We start from the raw sequence: 26,152 nt of genomic DNA, 5'->3' as shown, positions 1-26,152 counted from the left end.
TATCAAAGAGTTTGTTTACAGTGATTTTGTTTTAATTCACAACAGGGCTACATTCTACAGGTGTACAGCTTATCCTTAACAGCTTAATACTGATGCCTCTTTATGGCCTACATAAGTAAACAAGGCCATCAGTGAAAAGACTGTCTATTTCTATATAGTTCTTCTTAATGCCTGGGTCTGATTCCCTGTGTTATTAGACAAAACAATTTATGGCATGCAGATCGGTAGAGCCTATAATTAGATTTTCCCAGGCAAAGTTTCACAGAGATTGGTATGTGCACCAGTTTACAGGGAGATATTTTTCTTTCTTTTTGTTATTATTTTTTTTATTTTTATGTTATGTTATGTGTTTATGCCTTATACTGGCACAGGATCAGTGAAGAGAGAAAAAATTTGGGCATTTGAAAAAATCCAAAACTATACATGAATTTGCCCTCTGCCTCCTAGAAAGGTATTTAATATGTCTTTTATCTTATTCAAGAAATACATTGCGTGATGTGGTTTTATTAAAAAATAAACTGCATCTTTCTTTCACTTGCTTCCAAAACAAATGCACGCCGTAGCCAGATCAAGATCTTCATGACACAAGGTGGTGGTGCTCATGGGAAATGCATTTTGGGATACTTTGTAGCTACTCTCCAAAGGGGTCACCAATATCAACACAAAATTACAGTTCCTTGTAGCTGCTATAAACTCAGGGTCAGCCTATGTACCCTGATGGGTGCCTGATTTTTTTCCCAAACAGACTGAAGTTGGTCGTAAAATACTTACACATCTGGAATGAACAGACAGACAAACATTTTTTAGGTGCTCAGGTTGAGTTGTTCCAGTACCTGCTAACGCCTCATTGTGGCTGAGCAGCAGACTCCCCTGGCTCTGGGGGTCTGTCGTCACGTCCATGTGGGCTGATTGCGTGGACTGAGTGTCAGCTTCCTCATCAAAGGCCTGCCAGGTGACCTCGGCTTCATTGAGGTAGCCGTTGGACGTCTCACTGCTTATACTCTCACCTAAGTAGAGCAGGTGAATGAGGTGGATAAAGGACATAAAAAGTGTAAAAAGTTAATACAGACATTGGCTGGAACCTATTGGCTTTGTAAGGAAAAGTAAAAACTCACGTGAAACATATAAATTAAACTACAGATACACAGGCACAGAGATGATCATTTTACAGAAAATATTACTGATGTAATCTCTAACTTTTTTCTCTGAGCTTGGGTCTTGTGTGGTTGGTGTGTCCCTCAGTGTTGCACTCTGTCTCAGCTGGACTGCTGCTGCGACGTATGAGGATCTAGAAATATAGAAACAAACATTTAAGAAGAGAAACTTCTATGGAAAAATCTGATTTAATTACTCTGGCATAATACCATAATACAAGATGATTTTTCTCACCACTGGTGGCTCGTTGCTCTCTCTCCTCCCGTCAGACGTCCTGCTGTCAGAGCCACAGGAAGTAGGGGAGTATTCTCTCTTCTGGGCTAAAGTGCAAAGGGGAATATTATAAAGAGGCAGAGAAAACAAAATTAAGTTATCTTTCAAAGTTTGAATCACTTCCCTGCTACCTTCATGCTCATGAGTTTAATTCTTTGAAATCTGGAGGGACATCACTTTTTTGGTGCTGCTTTTGGATGCCTTTCACAATTACGTAAACCTTAAAACTCAAAGCAAATTAGTGCAATTTCTTTCCAAAACATGGGAAAAAATTCAATGAGCAACTTATTAAAAACATTTCACGAACTGCAAGGAATTAATCAATTTGGAAAATCTATAAAATCTATAAAACTATATAACTATATTTATAATTATCATAAGCATATTTCAAATTATGTTTCACAATTATTGGTATTATTTTTACATTCCTTTCTTTTTTCTAATTTTTAAGTAATTTATTTGTACTTTTTAATATTTTCTTGCTAATTTTTGGGTCATCTCTTCTTTCATTACTCATTGCCTTCTTCCCATGTTTTTGAAAGAAAACAAGCCAATTTGCTCAGGTGTTAAAGGGCTAAATGTTACATTTCTTATATAAAACAGCAGATGTCACATCTCAAAAAATGCACAATATTGCAATATATATTTATAAAATGATTACTTTTGATTCCCAAGTCGCAGTCACTTACTATGGCCTTCACATCTTTCACATATGACCAAATCTCTGAATATGAGGGGTTTAACAAACATTGATAGATTTTGTTAGAGAATGAAAGGATAGTTATTGTATTGGTTTGTAAGAAATTGTAAAGGGTGTTATTAATGAAATGGCAACTCAACTGGCAAATGATTTTGATTCTTTTTATCAAGTTAACTGATGGCTTACATGTAGCTCAGCTGAATCTCTTCTTATTATAATTCCAACGTGAGGCCATAAGTGCAATTTCAGTCAAGATCAGAGATGAAACGTGGGGAATCAAAACCAAAGTTTGTGTTTGTGCGTACCTGGTAGAGTGTCAGACAGTTGTTGGGTGATGTCAGAGGTGCTGCTGCTACGTGGCAAAGGACTATCTCCGCCTCCGAGCTCCTCCTCTCCCCCACATTCTGACAGCTGACACTCTTCCACATCTGACAGATAGGAGAGAGGAAGACGTATATTCAGGCAAAGTCATGAGAACCAAACAGAAACAATAACACCTTTAAACGAAAACACACCGACATACGTCATTTGTTACCCACGACTCAGTAAAGGTGATTTGACACATTCACGAGAATGCTGGAGAGAAATTAGGACATGCACACATGCAGAGGTGATGCAGACACTCTTGTTATAGACTGTATTTCTAGACATTGCGGGGCTGCCCAAGAGAATTTTACATTTTTCAATAAGCACAAGTAAGTTTTAAGTTCCTGTTAGAACATTAATCTTTCTGCTCCAGATACTGTCGCCACAGACACAGAAACTGACAGCATATCACAGATAGAGACAGATGGATGGAAACGCGCGGAGGTCACAAACACATGCAGCTCTCAGAACACACTTTACCTGAGAGTCTGTGAGAGCAAGCAGAGTTACCAGAAGAGATACCAGGCAAGAAAGAGCTCACAGTGTGGAGCAGCATAGGAACGCTTTTAGCAGTGGGCAAAGCCTCGCACAGATGAACACAGTTGCTGATGGACTGGCTTCGCTTAGCTTCCATCATGGAGGGAGAAAGGAGAGGAAAGAGAAGAAAGAGAGTGGAAACAGAAAAGAGGTAAAGGGAAGAAGACAGAATTCAATTACAGTAAAGTACAGAGAGCTACAGAAGTGCTTCAATTAATAAAAACATTCCTGATCTGGAAAACAGAGTAAGTAGAGCACATCAGATCCAGAGTTTGACCTTTATATGGTCAATACAGTGTACAGTGAGATAACTATGAGAGAAAATTCCAGAAAAAATTACATCTGTGTCTCTGACAAAGAATTGTAATTAACATTCATACAGAGGAGAAAAAGAAAAAAAACAAACTTGGACAGAAGTCACTGAAACTGTAGATTAACAATAAGTCAGTTGCATGTATTTCTGTAAGATGAGGCATCACAATGACATATGTTTAGACTGACAAAGAATGCTGATATTGATATTGGATACAATAAATGAATAGGAAAAAGAAGAAGAAGAAAAAGAAATAAAGAAACCTGAACCTTAAACCTGAAACAGATATGCGTTGTTAAGAAGATACCACATGTATTATTTATTAGAAAACTATTAACAGAAAAATGTCAGGACTGTACTTCAGATTATTTCTGATTACAAGAATAAGAGACTGACTTTAAAAGTAAAAAGTACATTATCATTACCGGATACAGGATAAGTATTCGGCTCAACACTATCAGTCACACAGCATTTATAGCCTTAAGTACGCTGCCACCTAGGGGTGATCTCATTACACTACAAAGCAGTCACAGTGAAAGATCATACCAGCTACTAGAAGAAAAGAAAAGAATAATAAGTATTGGCTAAAATACGCTCAGCAATCAGTATTGGTGGAAAAAAATGATCAGGGAATCCCTAATTCTAAATTTAACTTATATAGCATGTTAGCAGACAAAATACAAAACGTTTAACACAGGGAAAGCAAAGTTAACACAAAACAGCACCACAATTAAATAAAATCTAGCAAATGAGATCACAGATAATGAAATAACATAAAATACTCAAAAATAAGATAAAAACAGTATTTGCCTATGTTTTCCCTTTTTACTATTAAAAAGCTTTAAATAAAGGATCACTTTAAAGTTTTAATACCGGACATGTAGCAATATTGCTCTACCAAATAACATAACTTAAAAGTGTCACATACTTTTAATTTTTTTATTTTTTTATTATTTAACTTCTTTATTGACTTTTCATTACAAATGCAAATGCACAACTAGTGTGTAAATATAAGCATTGCAAACAAGATTAAGTCAACATTTTAAGAAAAATAAAGCAAACTTGACAATAACAAGCAAAAGAAGGAATTAAAAAAAACTTAAAAGAAAAAAAATTTAAGATATAAAAGATGCGCTGAGTTTGTTTTTTAATTGAGATGCTTTGCCTAAATGGCACCAAAACATAGAAAAACTATATATATATATATATATATATATATATATATATATATATATAGATAGATAGATAGATAGATAGATAGATATAATTATTATCATTAAGAGTTATAAATAAATTATATAATATTATGAAACTGCAATTTAGTTTAAAGGTATACCATCTGAGCGATAGCTGAGTGAGAACTGGTTCAACTGGGTCTCTGTAGTTGTAGAGGCTTAATGAGCAGCATAATTAAATATCCAGCCTTTTCCCCCATTATCAAGACATGATCTCTGAACAATATTAGTTTGTATTTGCATGCAGAAGTGGAGCCAAGTTTTGACAGTTGTCAATGCTGAGGCATTGGCCGTTGTGTCTGGATAGCACTTCAGGCTTAATCTCAAAGAGAGCAATGAAAGAGGACAGTTCTATTCTCTGCTTTCAGCACACTTTAATTACGCCTTTCAGTGAGAGAGATACATCGTCTCTGCTACAGCCCGCCACTGCTTCCCATTTATGCATATTAATGAGCATTAATTACACTCTTAATGAAACTATCAAAAACTGCCGTGCAATTGATGTGTGGGCCCTCTCTTGAGGAGTAGGGAGGAGGGCTGCCAGGCCTTTGAAGATCAATGTGGGAGAAATCCAATTAGGCCAAAGAAAGGGAAGGGAATTTGAAGCGGTAGTGTTTAATGTCCATCTTTGCTTGCACGCGGATACAAATAAACAGACTTACAGAGAAGGTGCATAAACATGCACATGAGACGCATAATAGATGTGTCAATGCGCACACACACACGCGCGCACGCGCACACGCATCTTCTAAGACTTCATCCTTCAGGCACAAATACATCTGCTCCTAGCTCAACAAGCTCATCATTTTAGTGCGTTGGTGGTAATTGGGGAGGCGGAAGGCCAGGAAAGGAAAAGGGATCGTCCCCGTCTTTTATCCACCACATTAAGATTCTGTCTAGACAAAATTAAGACATGCAAGACAGGCACTGCAGCTAGTAACTACTCTACTGCCTCCCAGCTCAACTTATAATTAGCCTGCCACATTCCCATCAGATAAGGGGTGTTTGCGGTGTCTGAATTGAGCTAATGACAATGAGTGTCCAAAGCTGGCCTTTGACATGCCGTCGGGGGGGATTGTGCTGTATGCCTGCAATCGAGCTGACATGGAAACATGTTGACACTGGCCAGTGACATGTGAGGGGGAACAATGGGGGCCATCTGCTGGCCTCTTTGTCTTTGGTGTTGGGCCTTTCAACGACACCTGGGCTAGTGTACACACGGACCTGTCTGGAGGCTTTCACACGCAATCAATATGTCTGATAAACCCTGTGGTCCGACGCCGTGTTACCAAAGCTTATCAGTGCTGTTGTTGCTGGCCCACACAAAGCCAGTGGATTAATACAGCGTTATTATATAGAATATTATATAAATATGGAGGGTCATAAAGCCCCCTCTTTGTATTTTATTTTTAACAGCTTTTATTGTATAGTAATATGCAGTTTATACTACAATAATGTTATCACTACATTACAAGTACTTACCGGAGGCCTTCTGTCTGACGTTGTTACGGGCTGTCTCTACACCGGGGGCTCCTGACGTTGTGGCAGAGCGAATCCTCATGGGCTCCTGAACTCCTGGCCCGCTCTGCTCCCCTTGGTTCCTCCAACTCAGTGAGAAGGAACGTGCAACAGCTGCTGCCTTCTGGGAGTCCTGGATCACACCTGACATGCAGAGAACAACCCTTTCTGAGTACTGAGGTGTCAGTGTACATTTTTTATTAATTTTAAATTTTATATTTGGATGTAGCACCACAAAGCTCTCCTGACTAGCGAGACATTTCACTGTAGCTTTTAGCAACACAGAGTGACTTAAAGTATAAATGTGGTTATGGTATTATAGACCTTAAAAAACATGTCCTTTGAATGATAACTCCCCACACTGTCAAAATCAACGTATGCCCATTTCCTTAAACTTGCATGTAGTGTGGGTATCTAAACTAGCATAAGCTCATTGTCAAGTACACACTTTGTTACAGTGTTTTATGTTGTGGCTATATTAATGGATAGGCACTTAAATTCACTGTGTGTCGTTAAGAGGCAACTCAATAAAACAGGTTACAAAATATATTGATAATTGCGGATGGCTACTGACTGCTACTGCAGAAAACAAAACAGTTATCTTCTTCCTGTTTTGGTTGCAAGCCTTTATTTTTCCTGGAGATCATACCCAAAGGCAGACAGAATAGCAAGTGGAAATGAGGCTTTCAGGGAATCAATATAATGGCCAGTGGTGTCATTATTCTACAGCTATTAGGTTGTGCAATCATCCTTTATTTTTTAATGATAGGTTAAGGCAAAACAACCTGTCTAATTCCACTTTAGATACAGAGCAGGGTCGTTGCAGAAGCGTAAGGTCGACCTTCTGGTCCCCCCTACGTTAATGCAGTTAGCTCTGTCGGCAACGTTGATGTTGTTATTACTAAGTGTTTGGCAAAAATGAAATCAAATCTATATAAGTGATGTTAAATGCAATATTTTGCAGCTTAGATTTAAAAACTTCACAATACAACTGATATATATATATACCAACTCAAGCTTTTTTGCTCTGAGTGAATCTAAGTACCCTCTTTTTGGGTAGACAATAGTAAGTAAATTTAAAATCTTTTTTCACCCAAATTCTAGCCATTCCAATTCCCATTTCCACCCCCCACCATTTCTCCCCCTCACCACGTCCTCTCTGCTTCTTCTCCTTCTGCTCGCTGAGTTTGTCCAGAGGCAGGCTGGCCATGTCCAGGCTGTAAACGGAGCGTGCCAGCACAGCCGTCAGCGAGTCCATGATGCTGGCCCACTCTGTCACCAGCTCCTCCCAGCAGGTAAGAGAGGACAACACTGCCAGCAGCTCGTCCCATAGCTCCCGGGAGATAAAGACGCACAGGTTGGCTCGCACCCACGCCACAATGATGGTCTGAATGCGAGAGAAGACAAGGAAAGAATCAGCATTGACAGACAGGGTTGCTGCTCTGAATCTCACCTGCTGATAAGATGTGACAGCAGAATTATGACACCGATACGTTTAATTTGGTATAGTATCTCCTTGGCTTTTTGTCAACGACCGATCCATCCAAGACACACACACACACCACGAGCACATATAAGTACCTCAGCAACAACTTATGGTGGTAACTCATAAAGGAAATTGCACAAAACTGTGCACATTCAACATTTAGAAATAGCAATGTACTAAAGTGACACATTACTGAAAGCAGGTATGATGACATACCCATACCCGTATCACTTATTTGTTTCCCTGATATGAATAAAAATGCAAATCGAGGCACCACCTATAGACATACCCTAAAAAGTATAGATGCTAAACTTTCAGCAAAGTTGTCTTTTCTTTGGTTTTCCTGCGGCCTCTTCATCACTGCTTCTGTGACCCTCAGCAGCACCTGCAGCATCTGCTCCCTGCAGAACACACACAGAGTAAACAGGAAAAGGTGAAGTGATAAAGAATCAGATAAAAACTAGATGACATTCAAGAGATGGACAGAAATAACTGTTGTGTGTGTATCTAACTGACCATGTCTGTGTATTCATCGTGTGCTCCATGATCATGTGCCGGTAGATGCTGAGAACACCTTTGCACACCTCCACCTGGTTATCCAGTAGTTTAGCTACATCCTGGCACGGCTCCAGCAGGAAAACATTGGATGAGTTGGTCAGGAACACCTACATACACAGAGGTGTGTGAAGACACAGTAAATGGAAAGAATAGCAAAATAAAGTCCATCCATGCATTTTTTGTAACCGCTTATAAACCTCTTAAAAGGTGGTTGGGGCTCTGGAGTTGATTCCAGCTGGCATTGGGCGAGAGAAGGGGTACGCCCTGGACTGGTCGGCAGACTATCACAGGCTGACGCATTTAGACAAATTACCAGGTCAAACCTAATGGTGGTTTTGGGCAATTTAAAGTCACCAATTAACCTAACCTGCATGTTTTCGAACTGTGAGAGGAAGCCAGAGAACCCAGAGAAAACCCACAGAACACAGAGGAACATTCAAATTCCACACAGAAGAGTTGCGGCCCATGAAGACGTACAGTAAGTATTTCTGATTCTAATGACTGAATGCTGTGATTTCAGGATTAAAACATGCTTAACGTGGACACCGACCTGTAGTGTGGGCTGGATACCAGCCTTGATGTCCCTGTTCTGCTCCTCAGTGAGAAAACCCCGACTGATGGCGCTGCTGAATGAGTAAGTCCTGCCCCAGCTGGACGACCGTCTGTGGCCGTGACTCTCTGCCATCTGTTGAGAAAAAAAAAAAAGACACGTCAGTCAACTGCTCAATAGACATAAGCTAAGATATTGAGACTAGGGCTGTACCGGATACTTTAAAGCTGCATTTATGAAGTTAACATTCAAATTCTAAATCCACAATTGAATGCTGTACATCTGTTTTTTTTCTTTTATGTTTATTAAATCTGTTCAAACTCTGTATTTCTGCACAGCTGCAGATAAAGATGAGGCTACTTTAATGTTACTATTACACTATTTGTAGAATTGAATTCCAGTGGAGGCTGCGCAGAATTTTTTTTCCAACTCATGTGAGCCAAACATTTCCAATAACTCCAGAGAGTGCGTGATATTCATTAAAGAAAGCTGATTTCATGAAAAAGACTAATTTGTTTAATCTGATGAATCACTGTATACAAATTGAGGAATTTTTTTCAAGGAAATTTTTTGTGAGATGGGTGGCGGTGATGACATTGTAACATATGACAACATTCAAGCTTCATTCCAAAACCTTAATCCAAGCTTCAAATCTAAAAAAGCAACGTTAAAGTGCTACTTAATTCAGATGCTTCTCTCGTGATAGAAAATAGCTCTTATGTTTGAATAGAACAAACATCCTGTCGGTCATAACTTGTTTATCTGTGCTGCTTTGAGACAACCGTAGCGAGGATATTTTATCTTATGACTTGAGGTGTGTCATGTCAGTCAAATTTAAGTTTGAATCACACACATTTTAAGAAATACTTTAAACGAAATATTACTACTACGTATATTTCAGTCTGCAACAAAACTCTACAATTTATTGTACGATTTAGTTTAAATCGAAGCATCTAAAATGTGTTCTTTTTGTAATCTGTAGTAAGTGTGTTGTTGTGTGTTCTGATCCCTAGCTTTCAAGAGATTTCCATGTTATTGGCTTCTGTCAGAAAAACACTATGCCACACTACCCATTATTTTGGACCCTTTCACTACATTAAATACATATATGTTTGTGCTAAATGTTTTTGAATTGGCTGTCTGTATCAAAGTTTTTACCTGTACGTGCATGCTGTTAGTCTCTGTGCTGAGTATCTGCTCAGAGCGGTCCACCTCATCTTCCTGAGTAGTTTTCTCTGGCTCTGTCATGAAGCTGGGCTTCTCCTGCAGAATCCACTTCCTGTACACTTTGATCACCTTCCTAGTTGCTGATGCCTCGCAGGATGGCAGCAGGAAGGCCTTAGGAGGAAGAACGTAAAATTTTAATTTGAACTATTAAAGTATTATGATTTATTTAAGTATTATGGATGTTTTTCAAAGGCAGCCTGGCGGTGGGAGGGATGTTTACATTATGTTAACAAACAGCCAGCAGATGGCAGCATAGTGTAAGTTATCACAGCATCACCATCCAGTGAAAACTATACCTGCAATATAATTATTTTTTACAGCATGATGTAAAGAAATATTGCTTGTTGACCACACTGTACCTGGTGGAAGACCTCGTTGACAAAATTCACATTGTCTCTGGTGGACAGCAGGATGGCATGAACCATGTCATAGACGTAGCGGTGCTCCTCCTCAATGCTACACAAACTGGAATCGCTGTGCCGTCGATCTGACAGCGTGCTGCTGTTGGAGTGGCTCTTCTCAGGCTCCCCCGCTGGCCCATTTGCGTCCCCATCTGATGTCTTATCCTTCTCCTTCTCCTGGCTGCTACTGCCTGCAGTGACAGTCTGGGAAACCACAGAGAGAGTCCTTTGTATGCTATAGGGCTGCTTCTGCACAGGTAAATCATTGAATGCTTAAATCTCATTGGCTGGACATTTTTCGTGGATTAGTTGTGTATAATGGTCATTTATATGGGGGATGAACTACTGTATAAATTTTTACTGTGAAATGATTCTCACCTCCATACATACAAATAAGATCCATTTTGGATGTAATTTCCCTCTTTTTCTACTGATATTGTCACTCCATTAACTGTCATGTTAAGGCAAAATGCCCACAAAGGAATACATGAGAAATCTACAGTAATGTACATTAATAACACTAAACTGTTTTCAGGACTTCAGGGGGGTTGTAGACAGGGATGGTAGAGGTTTATTTGATTGTGGACACTGACTTGTGTTTGGGCTCAGAAACAGTGGTCTGCAACTGCATTCCTCTTGATGAAATTGCATCCATATGTTTGCTCCAAATTTTACTCCAAAAATCATTAGTAGTAAACCTCACAACTTTCACAACCAATATGTACTAAGGTAATTTAAAGGAGTTTGCATGAGAACGTAATATTGTAACTCGAGCTTAACTTGGCTCACAACTCCTGAAACCCTGTTCTCTGTGAAATAGTTGATACCATTAATGATACATGTGTCTGCATATTTTTGTGCCTACATCCACCATCCTCAGTGACAGAATGACTGTCATGCTCACCTGGATGAGTTTGGGAATGACCTCGGTGCCGTTCTTGGCGCTCTGCGCCGTGGCAGCACTGCTGACGTACTTCTTCTCCAGGAAGAAGGTGACCAGCCAGGTGATGAAGGCCACTCGGGGTGCCAGGTACTGGTCCCTGGTGCAGAAGGTGCTCTCATTGTTCCGCGTCACTGGCACATACAAGGGTTTTGGTCTGTGGTGGGGGAGGTCTAATTGAGAAAAACAAGGACAAAAGGAGAAGAGCAAGAGAGAAAGACAAAGAGAAAAAGATTAAATGTCAACTCCAGATGTCTCGCTGAAAGAAGTTTTTTTTCTCCAGCTGAATCAAAATTTGTTCAGTGAGTGAAAGCTTCAAGAACTGAACAAGCAGCACATTGTTTATCATAATCAAAATATTTTAGAGCTCACGTGTTGTACTTATTTGTTTTTAGAATCTGTTGCTTTGGAATCCCTTATCAAAACACACACACAAATCATATATAAACGACCCATAAACAAAAAATGTTGTTTTTGAAAACCCACATTTTAATTATAGTATCTTTAAGAACTGAAAAGCCTTCAGTACTTAGTAAGTAAGTACGTAGGTACAAGTAAGTACAAGGATACAAGAGGTTTATCATAAATTAATTAATTCCAGCTTGTTGGTATTATTTTGCACTTGACACCGAAAGAGAAGCCTGTTTCTGTTAAAATCTGCCCACATTTTGATGCAATGACTGGTGATGTCTTCTACTCTTACTGGACTGTTGCTCAGATGAATTTTTGTCTCTTTCTGCCCTTTCAGTTATCAGTCTGGTTGAACCACTCTACAGCATTTTTTACTCCATGAACAAAGGACGGCTTTTTCGCAAACCCCTTACGCAAAATAACATCTATTTGTAAAAATGATATTCTGTAATTTAAAAGCATGAAAGACCATTCAAATATAGCTTTACATGCTCCACCCACCATAACACCATTTAAGACCAAGTGTCCCCTTATTGCAATGGCAGTGCCTCCCCCAGCAGAACAATGCACCATGTCACACCTGAAAAGTGCTCAGGAAAGGCCAAAGGAACATGACAAAGAGCTCAAGGCATCAACATGGCCTCCAAGTTCCCTGGATAACAATTGGATCAAGCATCTGTGGGATGTGCTGGGACCTCATCTCACAACCCACAGGACTAAAAGGTCCCACTGCCAACACCCTGGTACCAGACACCACAGGAGTTCCCGTGTCCATGCCTTGATAGTTCAGAGCCAAGTTGGATTGGGGGTACCACTGGGATACCAGCTTGTCCCACGAATGCTCAATCTGATTAGGATTTGCAAAATTTTGAGGTTAAGAAGATGCTTTAAGCTCTGTGTCACATTCCTCAGGCCATTCCTGAGCAGTTTTTGCAGTGTGGCATGGCGCATTGTCCTGCAAGGGGTGCCACTACAATCAGGGAGTACTTTATTTGCCACGTTGTTTGGGTTGGTGGTGCATGTGAGGTGGCATCTACATGAATGCTAAGACCCCTAGTATTCCAGGAGAACATTGCATTCTAACAAGATCAGTGTTATTCACTTCACTTGCCAGCGGTTTTAATGTTTTGGCTAATCTGCTGATATACACACACAACATATACAATATATCAGCTTACCCAATAAAGGCTTGTAGAGATTTGTAAGCTTGGTGAAGGAGGGGAATAGATGTGGAAGGTAGTACTTCTTGAACAGGCTGAAAAGAAACCTGAAGCCAGTGTCCTGGTTCTCTTTGTTCCTCCATTCTAAACTGGATGCCTGGCAGACAGAGCACAAAAGGCAGACAAGGTCAGGCTACAGGGAGAGGAGATGGTTCCAGCATCACTCAGAAAGCAACAGTATATTGTTTGCAACACAATAGTTTGAAGGTTCCTCTAACAAATGGTATACAAAAGGAAAATTGTTTGGGCTGGGTACACATAAGATTTACAGACTCAAACTTTACAAACTTAACAACTGATATTATATGTTGTTTTTCATGTTACCGTAGTATGAGAAACCGTGTAGTATATGTATGTAGTAGAGTATCTGAGAACTCATGTCAACAGCATGACCATGACAAAAGATAGACTGTGGAATACTTTCATGTACAGGTTGATGTATTTTTGCCATGATTGTCATTGTTCGCTCAGATTGGTTCTTTTGAAGTACTGTCTTACTGACAAAAAGGACAAATAATGATGCGTTCACATGAAATCCAGCAGACAGTAGACCGGCAACACCCCCTAAATGGCACGGGAAAAAAAATCTGACGGAATGGCCGGTAGGCAAAATATTATATGCTTGACAATATATTGCTATGGTAATGTGTCAAAAAATTAGAATAAATGTATGGATTAAATTATTTTGTGTCTATTATTTTATGTAATTCTAGTAGCAATTTACATTGCCATAGAAAGAAGTTTTCTCTTCATATTCTGTTAAAAACTTAAAATGATTGTTAAATTCCGTCCAAAACATGAAACAAGAAAGTTAAAGAAAGCCGTATCTCTGCTTTTTTGCAGCTGTGGGTCAGGTGGTAGAGTGTGTCAAAAGATCAGCAGTTGGTTCCTCCAGTCCATGTGTCAAAGTGTCCTTCGGCAAGATACTAAACCCCAAATTGCTCCCGATGTTCTGCGACTACTCGTGAAAGATTAGTAGAAAGTAGCGTGCTGTTGTACAGTAGCCTGTGTGTGAAAGGGTGAATGTGCCGTGTAGTGTAAAAGAGCTAGGAATTATCGGAAGACTAGAAAGACGACATGCCAGTTAGAGTTAGGTAGATTCTGTGTTTTCCGGTCTAGTGCACAAGCTTAAACCGGTTAGATTTTGTGCAAACCGGCTGAACCGACAATTATCATTCTGACACAATCTGACAAATTAAAAAGTAGCCCACATCAGAAATCTGTGCCGATGGCATCAAAGCACTAAATACAAATCATATTGCATTAATAATAAACAATATGATAATGTGATTAACACAATACTACGTTTAGAAATGGCTGCCACTAGTGTTTGACAGGGGGGATGAGCAGCCACACTCTGTTCATTTCTTTTTGGGGGTGAGTTACATTCTTAAGAAAAATACAACTGCACCAATACAGCAACATTTTGGATTTAAAGATGATAAGAGAGATGTCTTATGTGGCTGCAGATGATGCAGCGCAGTCATTTTAAGCTAAACTTTTGTCAAATGCTGTGTTTCTATGTATTGCTATTTATCACTCACTTTGAAGGCGGCACGATGGACGAGGAACAGCTGATTCATGAAGTTGAAATGAGGAATTATCTACACGATACCTCCTTACTTCACTATAACAACCTAAAAAGGATGGCGTCTGGCTTGAGAAAGATTGCCAGAGAGCTGACAGTTTTTGGCGAGGTAATAACAAGCTCGGCTCTTGCTGTTGACCACATTGTATATGTACATATACTCTAATTCCAATTCAAGTTCATTTATCATGAACCACATTGTACCCGATGATCTGGCAAAAATTCTATAGTCTCTCCTCGCATTATTACTTATTACCTGAATGACCATGTACTTGAGCAGGGTTTCAAGGATGTAACAGGTCTGGTCGTCCGCAACCTTTTCTCCTACCACAGCCGGAACCAGCGGAGTAATCTCCTCTGGCACCACCTTGGCTGCTCAGATCAGCAAACAAAAAGAGTTAGGTGTAGAAAAGCAAGTGTTCCCCACTAAAAAGAAACCTACACAATCCGATATCAGTTTCACCTTAATGACCATCCTCATCACAACATAGGCTCTATCAATGTCTCACAGTCTATGTCTTTATTCACAAATGTGGAAACATTCACCATCAGGGGGGTTGGAGAAGGGGTTATAAATGATGGTGTCGAGGGTGCAGGGCCCTCGGGAGGAGGGCACAGCAGGGAATCCCGGCACCAGACAGGCAAAGATAAGGAACTGCTCCTCAGCACAGTTGTCCCTCAGGGCCTGCAGCCACAGCAGGAAGAGACGGATCCCCTCACAGCGGATCTAGACAGGAGGAGATTGGGAAACATTAACGGATACACAAAAGATTAGTGCTGTAATTCATCATGTGGCTAGAAGATGGTGATTTTTCATAATCTTGTGGCAATAACAACAATGAAAAACAGCACTTACCTTAAATGAATTTCCAGTGTGTAGAAGCTTTTTCAGAATAGAACCTGGGACAAATGAAAAAAGTGCGATTGTCAAAGACTTTTGCAATTAAAATATTCAACTGAAGTCTGTTACACAACAAGCAGAGACACAACAAACAGCACGAAGCTGACAGGGAGGGACACGCTTGTCATCTCCACTGAGACAAATTGACCTTGATGGCTGGTCTTGATAAACTAGTGGGAAGGGTGGCATGGCTTCAAATTTTGCTGATGAAAATTAACATCAGTTGGCGGCGACATGCATTCATGAAGGCAATCTGGTTCCGCTGTAATCAAATGAGACATTGCTCTGATTGCTAAATACCTTGGGCGGATAAGGTCTCTGTCTGTGTGTGTGTGTGTGTGTGTGTGTGTGTGTGTGTGTGTGTGTGAGTTGGGACATACTCTCTTGACAATCGCTTGCAATCAGCGCTGTTTTTGTAAGATTCCTGTGGGCTGTGAAGAATTTTAGGCTGGTTCTTAAAGGGATTTTAAGTTAAGAATCAAAGATTAAATTGGGATTATATCAGGGCAAAAGTTAAGACACTAAAGAGGTGTTTAAGTCTTGATCAGGATGGTCCTTAACTTAGTGATCTGACCCTGACATATTTAACTCTTTGAGAGTTGAGAAAAGCTGCTTGATTTCCTTTAAAAAAAAACCATGAGAAGTACATGAGCAGCAAAAGAAGAAATGACCCAAAAAATACCAAGAAATTAGTAAAAAATAAAAGGAAATGAGAAAAAGAGAAAATAAAAAAAAGAAAAAAAGAAAGAATAAACAAAAAAGGTACACAGGACTTGGAGAGAGTGCTTTACAAAATATGATCATTTTGTTACATAATTTTAAATGTGGTGTTTTCTCTAGCTTTCTAATTCCAAATCTACTATTTTTTGCAATTTGTGGAACATTTCTTACCAAGTTGCTCTTTGCCCCTTTACCTATGTTTTTGACAGGAATTAAACCAAATTGCTGAGGGTTCAAAGGTTTAAATACTTGTGAAAGATGTCTGAAAGCAGCACAAGAAAAGTGATGTCGTTTCAGGTTTCAAAGAGTTAAAGGTCCAGTGTGTAGGATGTAGAAATGGAATAGAATATAATAAGTATGTTTTCTTTATTGTATAACCTATCTATTGTAACAATAAACACTGAAGGAATTCTGACTGGATGCAATCTGCAATCCTCACTGCTATATGCCACTAAATCCCCCTAAATTTTAAACACTGCTCCTTTAACAGGTGGCTGTGAAGAAGAGTTATTTTAAAAGAACTGCAAAGCTGATGTGTGTGTGTGTGTGTGTGTGTGTGTGTGTGTGTGTGTGTGTGTGTGTGTGTGTGTGTGTGTGTGTGTGTGTATGGTGCTTTAATTGTTCTCCTCTCAGCTGGTTCATCAAAAAAATTCTATGTTGGACACATAAAGAGATCCTTACAAAGGTTTTTGGGCTTTGAACAGATGGAATTATACATAAGCTGACAGAGGATGATAAAAGGATTTTCTTTGTTTTCTTTTTGTCTGTATCAAATGTCTTTGACCTTGCAATCTTCTGCTAAAAAGGACAAAACCACTAAAAGTCATAATGTCATTCCTGACCACCTCAAGGATTTTATCGCGATCCACTGACATACTTTCAGAAATGTGACTGTCCATAGAGTGTGGTAAAAAAATATATATATGTGAAAGAAAAACTCAATTCAATTTAAACCCAGGTATGTCGAGAAGCTATCCATCCACTGCCACACATTCTTCAAAGCAGAAGTACATCGTGAAAGCACAGCATCTTGACCAGTGACACATGAACTGATGAGTGCCAAGAAAAAATTCTATGCAAGTTCAAGAAAAAGCCAAGAGGCAAACTTTAAAAGCCAAGAGGCAGCCTTAAGCCTGTGATGATTTGTTGTCCAATGACTGACAAAATAGGGAATTCGTCTGGGGCGTCCAACCCCAGATGAGTCTTGATATTTGGAATTACAAGCCTGAGGGGGGAAGGCCAATCTCCACCAGTGATCTACGTAGACCTAGACTGTTTAGCTGCCAATGGCTGACAAACAACCGTTATAATTGGGGTTATCGCTTCTTGCAAGGGTTTTCCTTTTTTTTGTGTGGGACTGAAATCATGGCAGCATAATTCAATTACTTATTTGCATTTCAAATGAAGCGCTCATTTGCATTTTCCATTTACATCCCCTTCTAAGACTAATTATTTTCTCTTCATTATAAAAGGCTTAGGCATGGTTGCGGTGACCATTTTTTTGTCCTGAAGTGCATCTTAGAGGTTACAGAAACATAAGGTGGAAAGACACAGACACAGTGTATAACCTCTGTCAGAGGGAACAGAGAGACAAAGCTTTGCATTCAAGGTAGTACAAAGCAATACATACCTATACTGTGAAACTGCCATCGGTTGTAGATTTTCTCAGGCAGATGTTGTAGAATTTTCTGATGAAAATGAAAGAAAAAATTATGATTAGGTACAGTAAGTTGTTAGTTATAAGAGTCTGGCGCATTGATGGCATAATGGCTGCACTGGGGTACACACTTGGGCCCTTTCTCTTCACCACACACCTCATACTTTCCTGAGTAAAAGCATGACAGTAAAGTACAATAGATAAAGTAAAAATAAGCACCAAAGTGAAGTATGTGCAGGGGGTAGGTCAACCTCTCTGCACTGCACACGCTGTAGGGATTAGTTATGATACACTAGTTTAACATAGCTTGCACTGCTCATTCATTTCATTTATTTGGTTGAAATACTCCCAAACATCACTCTCACCCCTGGTCTCCATTCTGCCTGTAACATTACATCAAGTGATGTCTGATTGAAGATGTTCTTAACTGCGGCTGCACAGATCTATCATTTTTGCTATATGTAACTATGTAGGTATTCATAGATATTAGATACCTCACTGTGTCCCATCCAAAAATATTAAACTTTTCATAGAGAACAGTCAATTTATGTTTATATTAATTATGTTTCCTTTTCAAAGCAAAAAAACCCCTCTGTATACTGAATGAATACTGACGTCTAAATAAAGTATGCAAACACTCATGCCCATCCCTACTTAATAGGAAAGAAACTAAGTAATATTCATGATCAGAATCACTATGTTTTTATAAACCCACAGTTTTACAATATAACATTACTAATGTGGACATAATGCTTAAGTGGGTAATAATAATAGAACAGCACAATTACATTATTTTATTGTAACGCAGCCTTTAAAACCAGGAAAAGACAACATTTATATTACAATATCCAAAATCTCTGATGATATCTTGTCTAATGTCCTGATATTGATATAATATCAAGATATTGTCCTTTTTCTAGTTGCAGCCTTGTTTTCTTTATTTGATCCTAAAATAAAAGAAAGAGGAAACAGCAAGTGACTTTGTAATGGTAAGTGGCAGTGTTTTGCCAAAGCGGTATACACTTAAGGAATGCAGTATCGCTGCCCTTTTCCTCCACTTGGCCCTGCATGTCTGCAGATCCCTGTGACACAGGACAGCACTGAGAAATGTCATCACCTCGCCAACAACCGCTTTACAACTCAATTAGAGCGCCCTAACCTTTCAGCAGCCTATCATTATTCTTGAATGCAGCGACAGGTTAACTGGGTCCCTCTGGAGAGATGGGAAAAAAAGGCAGGGGGGCGGCAGATGTGTGTGCTCGTGCACGCATGGTTAGTTAATAGTCTGTGCACTGTGAGCAACTGATGCCCCAATGGCTCACTTCTCATCAAATCCTAATCACTGACCCAATAAGACTTCATGATTGCAATGTAGAGGTCAAGTCTGTCCTTTACTGCTTTACGTATGCAGCTCTGACCCACTCAAGCAGACAACCAACTCCGGCGGCATGATAAAAAGCTCATCTTGCCCCGGAGAGTGAGAAACAGGCAGGAAAAGGATACAGAGCATGACAAAAAAAAAAAAAAAAAAAAAAAGAGTCACAGTCACAGATGCAAAGTGCTTTGACAGTGTCTGAGTGAGGAATGAAAAAAGACAAAAAGCAAAATGACAAGAGCGTGAAAGAAAACTTCAGAGACGATTTGTGACATGTGGAAACAAATGGAAATGTCAAGAAAGGTTTTATAATCTCAAGGATTTTTTTCATTGTTGTAACAATGAAGAAACAATTATTTAATCAATGAAACTGAAGTTGGTAACTTTAAGCGAATACAAATCTTTGGTGTTTCATAAATGAGAAATTTGTAATTTTCAAATCATAAGCAATTTTGACATAATAAAATGTCAGTAGTGTGCTTGTCTCTCTTTTTTTTGACTACCAAGTGATCATGTTTTGTTGTAAACTCTTCATGTAAGCACAATAGAATTGCTTTGAAAAATGGTACATGATTACGTTTTCCTTTTTGCCCGATGCTACGCTGCTTTATGCTGAGAGCTGTGGTGGTCCAGGAGTTATCTCAAGTTTTGAGTGTCTCAGTTTGTCAACAACGTCCTTCTTTCCTTGTCATCCTCCATCTTTAACTTTCCCTTCTCATCCTCTGAGACTAAATCCCTGTCATTATCAGTGACAGCGGAGATGTTGAAAGACATACATCACTTAAAGGGGTGGCGCGAGATGACAATCTATGCTGCTCAATTTCTCTGTGATCCACAGACGTGATGGTATGCGTGTACAGGCGTGTGGCTGCACCTTGCTATTGATCCCGCGTGGGATTACCACATCTCTGTGCAGGCTTCTTACTGGCCTCCTTCACTCTGTCTCCTTGGGGCAGCAGACACATTATGCTATGCGGTAACACAGCAGGGTAGCCTGCCTAAGCCTCTCTCAGTGTGTGTGTGTGTGTGTGTGTGTGTGTGTGTGTGTGTGTGTGTGTGTGTGTGTGTGTGTGTGCAAGCAGACACAATAACACTGTCTTTCTCTCTCCTTACAGAGCACCAGGATGGGAGAGTGGGAATGAGATGGAGAAGCTAGCTCAGAAAGACTCCCCGCGGAGCTCGAATGGTGGCTGCAACAATGAGGAATTTACTGGCTGATATGAGGCGAATGGAGAGTCTGACAGACTGAAGGTTGGTGGAGTTACTCTAATCTGCAGCCATACTCCAGCATAAAGATGGGGGCATTACTGTGGTACAACTACAGCCTTAACACATTTACATGATCCGCACTTAGGTTTCCAGTCGCAGGGCCCGAACATGACACAGAATACACTTCTCCAAGAGGTGGTCTACAAGGGCTTTTTGACGGCAGGAGCAGACACGCAGCACTCTCTGAGGAAATGTGGTCATTTACATATTGTTTAGGTTTTTGATATGACTGAGAGATGATTTTCCCACCTAAGGACATTGAAATCTCAGAAAGACACAAAGAACTAACCTGCTAACATACAGCAAACCTACTAACACAACATGTACAGAGCATCCATCACATAACAAAATTTAGGCAAAGTTAGGGTAAATAATGTAGGGAATAAAGTGAAATGCAGTTGATATGTGTAACACAGGGTTCCCACACATTTTCATGGACAATATTTCGAAACTTTTCCATGACTTTTCAAACACTCATAATTATAAAAAAAAAAAAAATGTTTTGCCCTTGCCTGCTATTTTTCAGACTTATCAGATCAAAATTCCACTAAAACAAAATGTCATCACACCAGCACACATGGAGGGAGAGGCAGAGCTCAGGAAGAAAACAAAGAAAGGTACATGATGGTAAACAAAACATCACACAGTGACACATATTAGAATTACATTACATTTACAGCCACAGAAAAAATGTTGCCACTATGTCACACAATGTAGGTTATATTAGAGGTGGGGGAAAATTTGTTAAAGCATAGTAATGCCATATTTTGCATGCTAAATGCTAAATATCGATTTAAATTATAAATATTACAAATACAAATTAAACTTTTAGTAGCCTTCTAGAATAAAATCGACTGCTTTTCAGTCCATAAGATACAAGTTGCTGCAATAAAAGTAACTGAAGTGAGGAACTTTATATTTAAAACTTTATCTCAGTAGATGTAACCAAAAAAAAAAAAAGTTCTCCTTTGAGGACAAAATTTGTGGTAAAAAAATAAATAATAAATAAATTGCAATAAATTGCAAATCACTTGTAGGCCTCACGTACAACACTAAAAGAAAAGACATCAGTTACACACCTGCTTTACAGGGTAAGTCCAAACACTCTAGACGAGAAATTTCTAAAGTTTGGCCCGGGAGCCAATTTTAAATGGCCTGCAGCTAGACTTTTAAAAAATACTATACTGTGGTTAATAAAGCAAAGCAAGAGCACTTTTTTAATTCCTTCAATTCCTCCCAATGGCAGGACTACCAGTCTGTAGACTTGCACCAAGTAGGAACTGCACAGGAACAAATGTGGAAAACAAACAAAAGGATGGTTACCTAACAGCGGAAATTTCCTGCAAGGTAGCAGACATGGCCACACCAAAGAAGCGTAAAGCTGACAGTGAGGACAGCTGCTTTTAGGAGCCATGGAGAGCACAATACATTTTCAAAGACAAATGAAACAGTTATGTTTGTCTCGCTTATGCCCTTTTTTGTTTCTAATAAACCATTTGATGCAAGAAGCAGCCATTCGAAAGAGTTTGGACACCTCTGCTGTAGACCAAACCACACTGCTTATTTACATGCTAAACAAATGTCTTCGCCTCCCTCTCATTTGTTGGTAAAGAGTAAATTTGAGATGACATATTTCATATGACCCCTAAATTAAAACAAAGTTTAAAGCCTAGAGCACTTTTTTAAACTTTATTTAAGTATTGTTTACAAAAAAACACTCATTACTTTGAACCACACTACAAAGATGGTTTCATTCTCATCTGTAGCCAGTGGGTGGCAGCAGCAGAGCACAATCGAATCCTCAAGCATCCAACTGCCTGTTAGCTCTGACATCAGGGTTTCCTCTTTGCTCTGACAGCCAAACTGCAGCAGGCTTTGTCTGGTACAGTTTAAAATGGTTATCATGATTAGGCACAAATAATTTTGGACAAAAAGAAAATGACACGTCAACAAAGTCACGCAATTATAAAACTATACATCCACAAAATGTTCATAAATTAAGAGCTCTTGCAGGGATCCACAAATAGCTATCTGTAAAATGCGGAACATAACTTTAAATCAGTTCAGGTTTGAAGGTTAAATAGACGTCAAGATTAATTTAATCAGCCAGTGAAGTTAGGAGCTACACTTAGTGAATTTGCATTTATGCATTAACCAATAACCCCCTGCTGGAGAACTGTCAGTCACTGCTAGGGCTGCATAAAGAGGAAAGAGGGAGGACAAGAAATCACTTAGCTAAATGGCTCTGCATTCATTTCTCAGCAATATATTATGCCAGCATTTAGAGGAGAGTTTCAATGATTCAATCCAAGACGTGCATCAAAGAGGAATATCATGCCATTACAGCAGAAAGACATTTACTGACCTCTTACATACGCAGTGCTTTAAGAAGTATTGCTAGAAAGGTGTTTTTTTGTAAAACTGGGCTGTACATGCAGGAAAAAGAAGCACATACTTTTGAAACTGATGCTAGATAACCAGCAAAAACAAAGGAAAAGGGCTGAGTGGCATTCACTTTAGCTAAAAAAAAAAAAAAAAAGAAAACCAATAACTACCAGAATGCACTGAGCAGCACTGGACCCATAAACAATTCCACTGCTGGGTGATATTATGTGAGCTTTGCCATTTTGAGAACTATATGAAAACAATACGGCTGCTTGCAATACGTGCCATTCAGCGGATTTGAGCTGAGAGATGAGCAGAGAGATCTGGGCACTGGTAAGATAGGGGTAAGTTCATTTACACATACCGCCCACATTGTTATGGTACAAAGCTGCTTGGAAAATACGCAAAGTATCCCCTTAAATGATGCATTTCATTGTGGCATTTAAATAAGTCAAAATCAATCTTCTATCTGCCATGAGCCTATGGCAGGTGGAAAATAACATGGCTCATTCCTCCTTAAATCGTCCTCACCTATAAATGTTATGTTTCTGACTTAACTGAGTAATTGCAATTGTTTGAAATGTATCAGGGTTTTTTTTCGGAAATGGCAAGATTTTGCTTTTAGGCTCTCTTCTCTGTATTCCCATGCTGACTGTGTGTGCTGGTTCTGTTTTTTGTGCCGTCATTTTGGCTAGGATACTCCTAAAACTGCAATCTTGAGTGACCATCTTGGTTAAATAAAGGTAAATCAACCAAAAGCCTCAGATTTTCTGCAAGACAACAGCTTTCGCTTTACCCCTAAACTGAATTTAATCCACTTATCTAAAGAAAAAGGTTAACTAGCTGTGATACGCATGAAATACCCATATAAGACAACTCAGTAAGTCAAGTCTCAAATCTAGACGAGGGGCTTTCACAGAGGATGACCAGGGGGAATTCAGAATGCTGAGTCAGGTCCGGATGACGGACAACAGGTCATGTCGAGGTCATATCCTGGAGAGAAAGTGGACATGAACAGACTTCCCCTCTCAGTTTTGTTGGTACCACAGTTTTCCCTTAACCTGTCCCACAACCTCGGCGGCACCAGGATCGAACTGCTTGCAGACAGTAAGAGGTCATTTAGAATCATGCAGGAGCGTAAACAAACTGGAGTCCCTCAAGGCCTGGGAAGCTCGATCTGGTCTTGTGACAGCAAAAACTGTTTTCTAATACAGTAAGGGCTCTCATTTGGTGCCATTCCTGGAATTGCACACAAGCACTCCTGCTGCACAATTAGTGTCTATCAAAAACAGCTTTTCAGTACCTCTCCTGCTATATAGTTGCAGTACATTTGCTCATACTTTATCCGCGCAGCAGCAAGAGGCGACATAAGGGAAGATTAAGGAGAATGTAATACGGTATTATAGAAATGGATGCCAGCGAGACTGAGATGATCCAACTGACATGGACGTTGTTTCACATGCCTGCCTGGTATTGATGCTCCTTAACTCCACACGTAAACATCAAGCTCAAGCATCAAGCTGCAGGGGGAGCATGAGCAAACAGCAATTCTGGCACAGGAAGTCTAAACTCAGATTTAACAATTTCAGGACATAAAGATTTTGCTTAAAGCTTGGCATTTTCCCAACAGGATTTCTCATTTAACTCTATACCTTCACAAACCTCCCAAGCCCTATTGCTCTTCGTGACCTCTCCTCTCACTTCTTCCCATCCTGCACTGATGTTCAATTTCCTTGACTACCCTTATCATAGTCTAAGGGATTTGCAGCACCTTTGCAAAGTTTTTTAAATTTTTGTCCCTGGCTTTGTAGCTGAATGTGTTTGAATGATCCTTTGTTATCGTTAGAGGTACCTACTGTCATGGACCTGACAAATTCCATGTACTAGTGTATCTTAACATATGATCACTCGTCACACCTTGATTATACACAAAGGTCTCTACTGAACTTGTTGTGCGACTTTTTAAAACAATTAAAAGCACCAGTAATGATTTAGGTGTGTCATAGAAAAGCAGGATGAATACTTAGGCAATGCAGGATTTTCACATTGGTTCAATGAAAGAGAATTTCTTATTTTAAACTAGAATTGCCTCCTTGCCTTTGTATGCTTTTGACAACCAGCCAAGCTGCACTTACAGTTTATATCCATGTCTTTGAAAATGTTGGTGTTTCACACACATCTTCAACAAGGCGTCACCAATTCAGTATTGGACAAAATGTCTCCCCTTATGATGTGAAGTATTGGCAAAAATGTTTTCGCAGAACATTATGATGTCACAGTAAAGCTGACCTTTGACCTTTTGGATAGAAAATGTCATCGCTTCATCATTTTATCCTATTAAACATTCATGTGAAATATTGTCATAATCAATTTATAAATTCTTGAGTTATGACCAAAAATGTTCTACCAGGTCACAATGAACTTGAGTCTGAGTTGACTCAGAGATGTCTGTGCCTAATTTGAAGAAATTCCCTCAAGGTGTTCCTGAGATATAGCTTTTACAAGAATGAGACGAATAACCATGACCTTGTCCTTCGACCACCAAAACTGAAATCAGTTCATCGTTTAGTCTGAGTGAACATTTGTCCTGAATTTTAAAAAAATCAAATTTGAAGAAATTCCCTCAAGGTTTTTCTTGAGATATCAAGTTCACAAGAATGGGACAGACGGACAGGTGGACAAATGGTTGATCTGCTGCGGAGGTTTAAAAAGAACATGGACCTATTTCTGTCATAATACTGAATACTGAATGAAATTCACAAAAGGCACTGAACTTATGTGTTGGTCAACTCTGTTAAAAAGCCAAAGCATACAGTACAGCAGTATTAAACGTAAAAGAGTAGGAGGGACTTTCTTATCTGACATCTTTAACAATATTGTTGCATTCTCACAGAGATCACAAGCTGCCATGGTGGATGCCTTCGTGGCAGCAGACACAAAGGGATCTTGGAAGGTAATGGCGAAGGCTGCTGGTGGCGTGTGTGTGTGTGTGTGGGGGTGGGGTGTTCCAGCAGAGTTTAAGGGGGAGGGACAAAAGATTCCCCCCTCTAGATATCTATTACTCAAACATGCTCAGTGTGGGGGTGTCTTACTCCCCCACAGCAACCCACAAAAAAGGGGTCACATACCTCATTATGACAGCAAAGTAATCCCCACATAACCAGCTCAAGGCAAACACATTCACTAGGGACATGTACAGTATAGGTCAGCTAGATTGGAATATAAGGAGGGACTCAGGTGGTGGCATCAACTACTTTAAGGTTAGGTGCAATCTTGCCCAAATGTATATTTTTATCTTAAAACATGACTTTTATGCACTTCAAATATTGAAAAAAAAGTAACATTTCTAGAATAGAAAACACAAAAA

General features: G+C 39.5%; 1 protein-coding gene across 3 annotated transcripts in view; it reads right to left on the bottom strand.

The window, feature by feature from the left end:
- Positions 1 to 26,152, bottom strand: part of ralgapa2 (Ral GTPase activating protein catalytic subunit alpha 2) — a 135,306-nt gene that overhangs the window by 86,894 nt on the left and 22,260 nt on the right. For all 3 annotated transcript variants that reach the window (XR_006106507.1, XM_042500410.1, XM_042500411.1), the window contains exons 4-20: positions 17,730 to 17,787; positions 15,335 to 15,378; positions 15,025 to 15,205; positions 14,735 to 14,850; positions 12,849 to 12,987; positions 11,224 to 11,432; positions 10,278 to 10,523; positions 9,850 to 10,029; positions 8,692 to 8,826; positions 8,100 to 8,248; positions 7,873 to 7,984; positions 7,247 to 7,484; positions 6,062 to 6,241; positions 2,434 to 2,556; positions 1,390 to 1,475; positions 1,198 to 1,288; positions 834 to 1,007 (exon numbers count right to left, since the gene is read on the bottom strand). Coding sequence is in view for 2 of the 3 variants with exons in the window: in XM_042500410.1 (XP_042356344.1) it covers positions 834 to 1,007; positions 1,198 to 1,288; positions 1,390 to 1,475; positions 2,434 to 2,556; positions 6,062 to 6,241; positions 7,247 to 7,484; positions 7,873 to 7,984; positions 8,100 to 8,248; positions 8,692 to 8,826; positions 9,850 to 10,029; positions 10,278 to 10,523; positions 11,224 to 11,432; positions 12,849 to 12,987; positions 14,735 to 14,850; positions 15,025 to 15,205; positions 15,335 to 15,378; positions 17,730 to 17,787 (2,461 nt within the window). In the remaining variant the exon portion in view is untranslated. The remainder of the gene's footprint in view (positions 1 to 833; positions 1,008 to 1,197; positions 1,289 to 1,389; positions 1,476 to 2,433; positions 2,557 to 6,061; positions 6,242 to 7,246; positions 7,485 to 7,872; positions 7,985 to 8,099; positions 8,249 to 8,691; positions 8,827 to 9,849; positions 10,030 to 10,277; positions 10,524 to 11,223; positions 11,433 to 12,848; positions 12,988 to 14,734; positions 14,851 to 15,024; positions 15,206 to 15,334; positions 15,379 to 17,729; positions 17,788 to 26,152) is intronic.

The sequence above is a fragment of the Plectropomus leopardus genome, chromosome 14 (genome assembly GCF_008729295.1).
Source record: "Plectropomus leopardus isolate mb chromosome 14, YSFRI_Pleo_2.0, whole genome shotgun sequence".
Classification (NCBI taxonomy): Eukaryota; Metazoa; Chordata; class Actinopteri; order Perciformes; family Serranidae; genus Plectropomus; species Plectropomus leopardus.
Note: the sequence above shows the minus strand (reverse complement) of the source record. Positions and strands in the feature narration are given on the sequence as shown.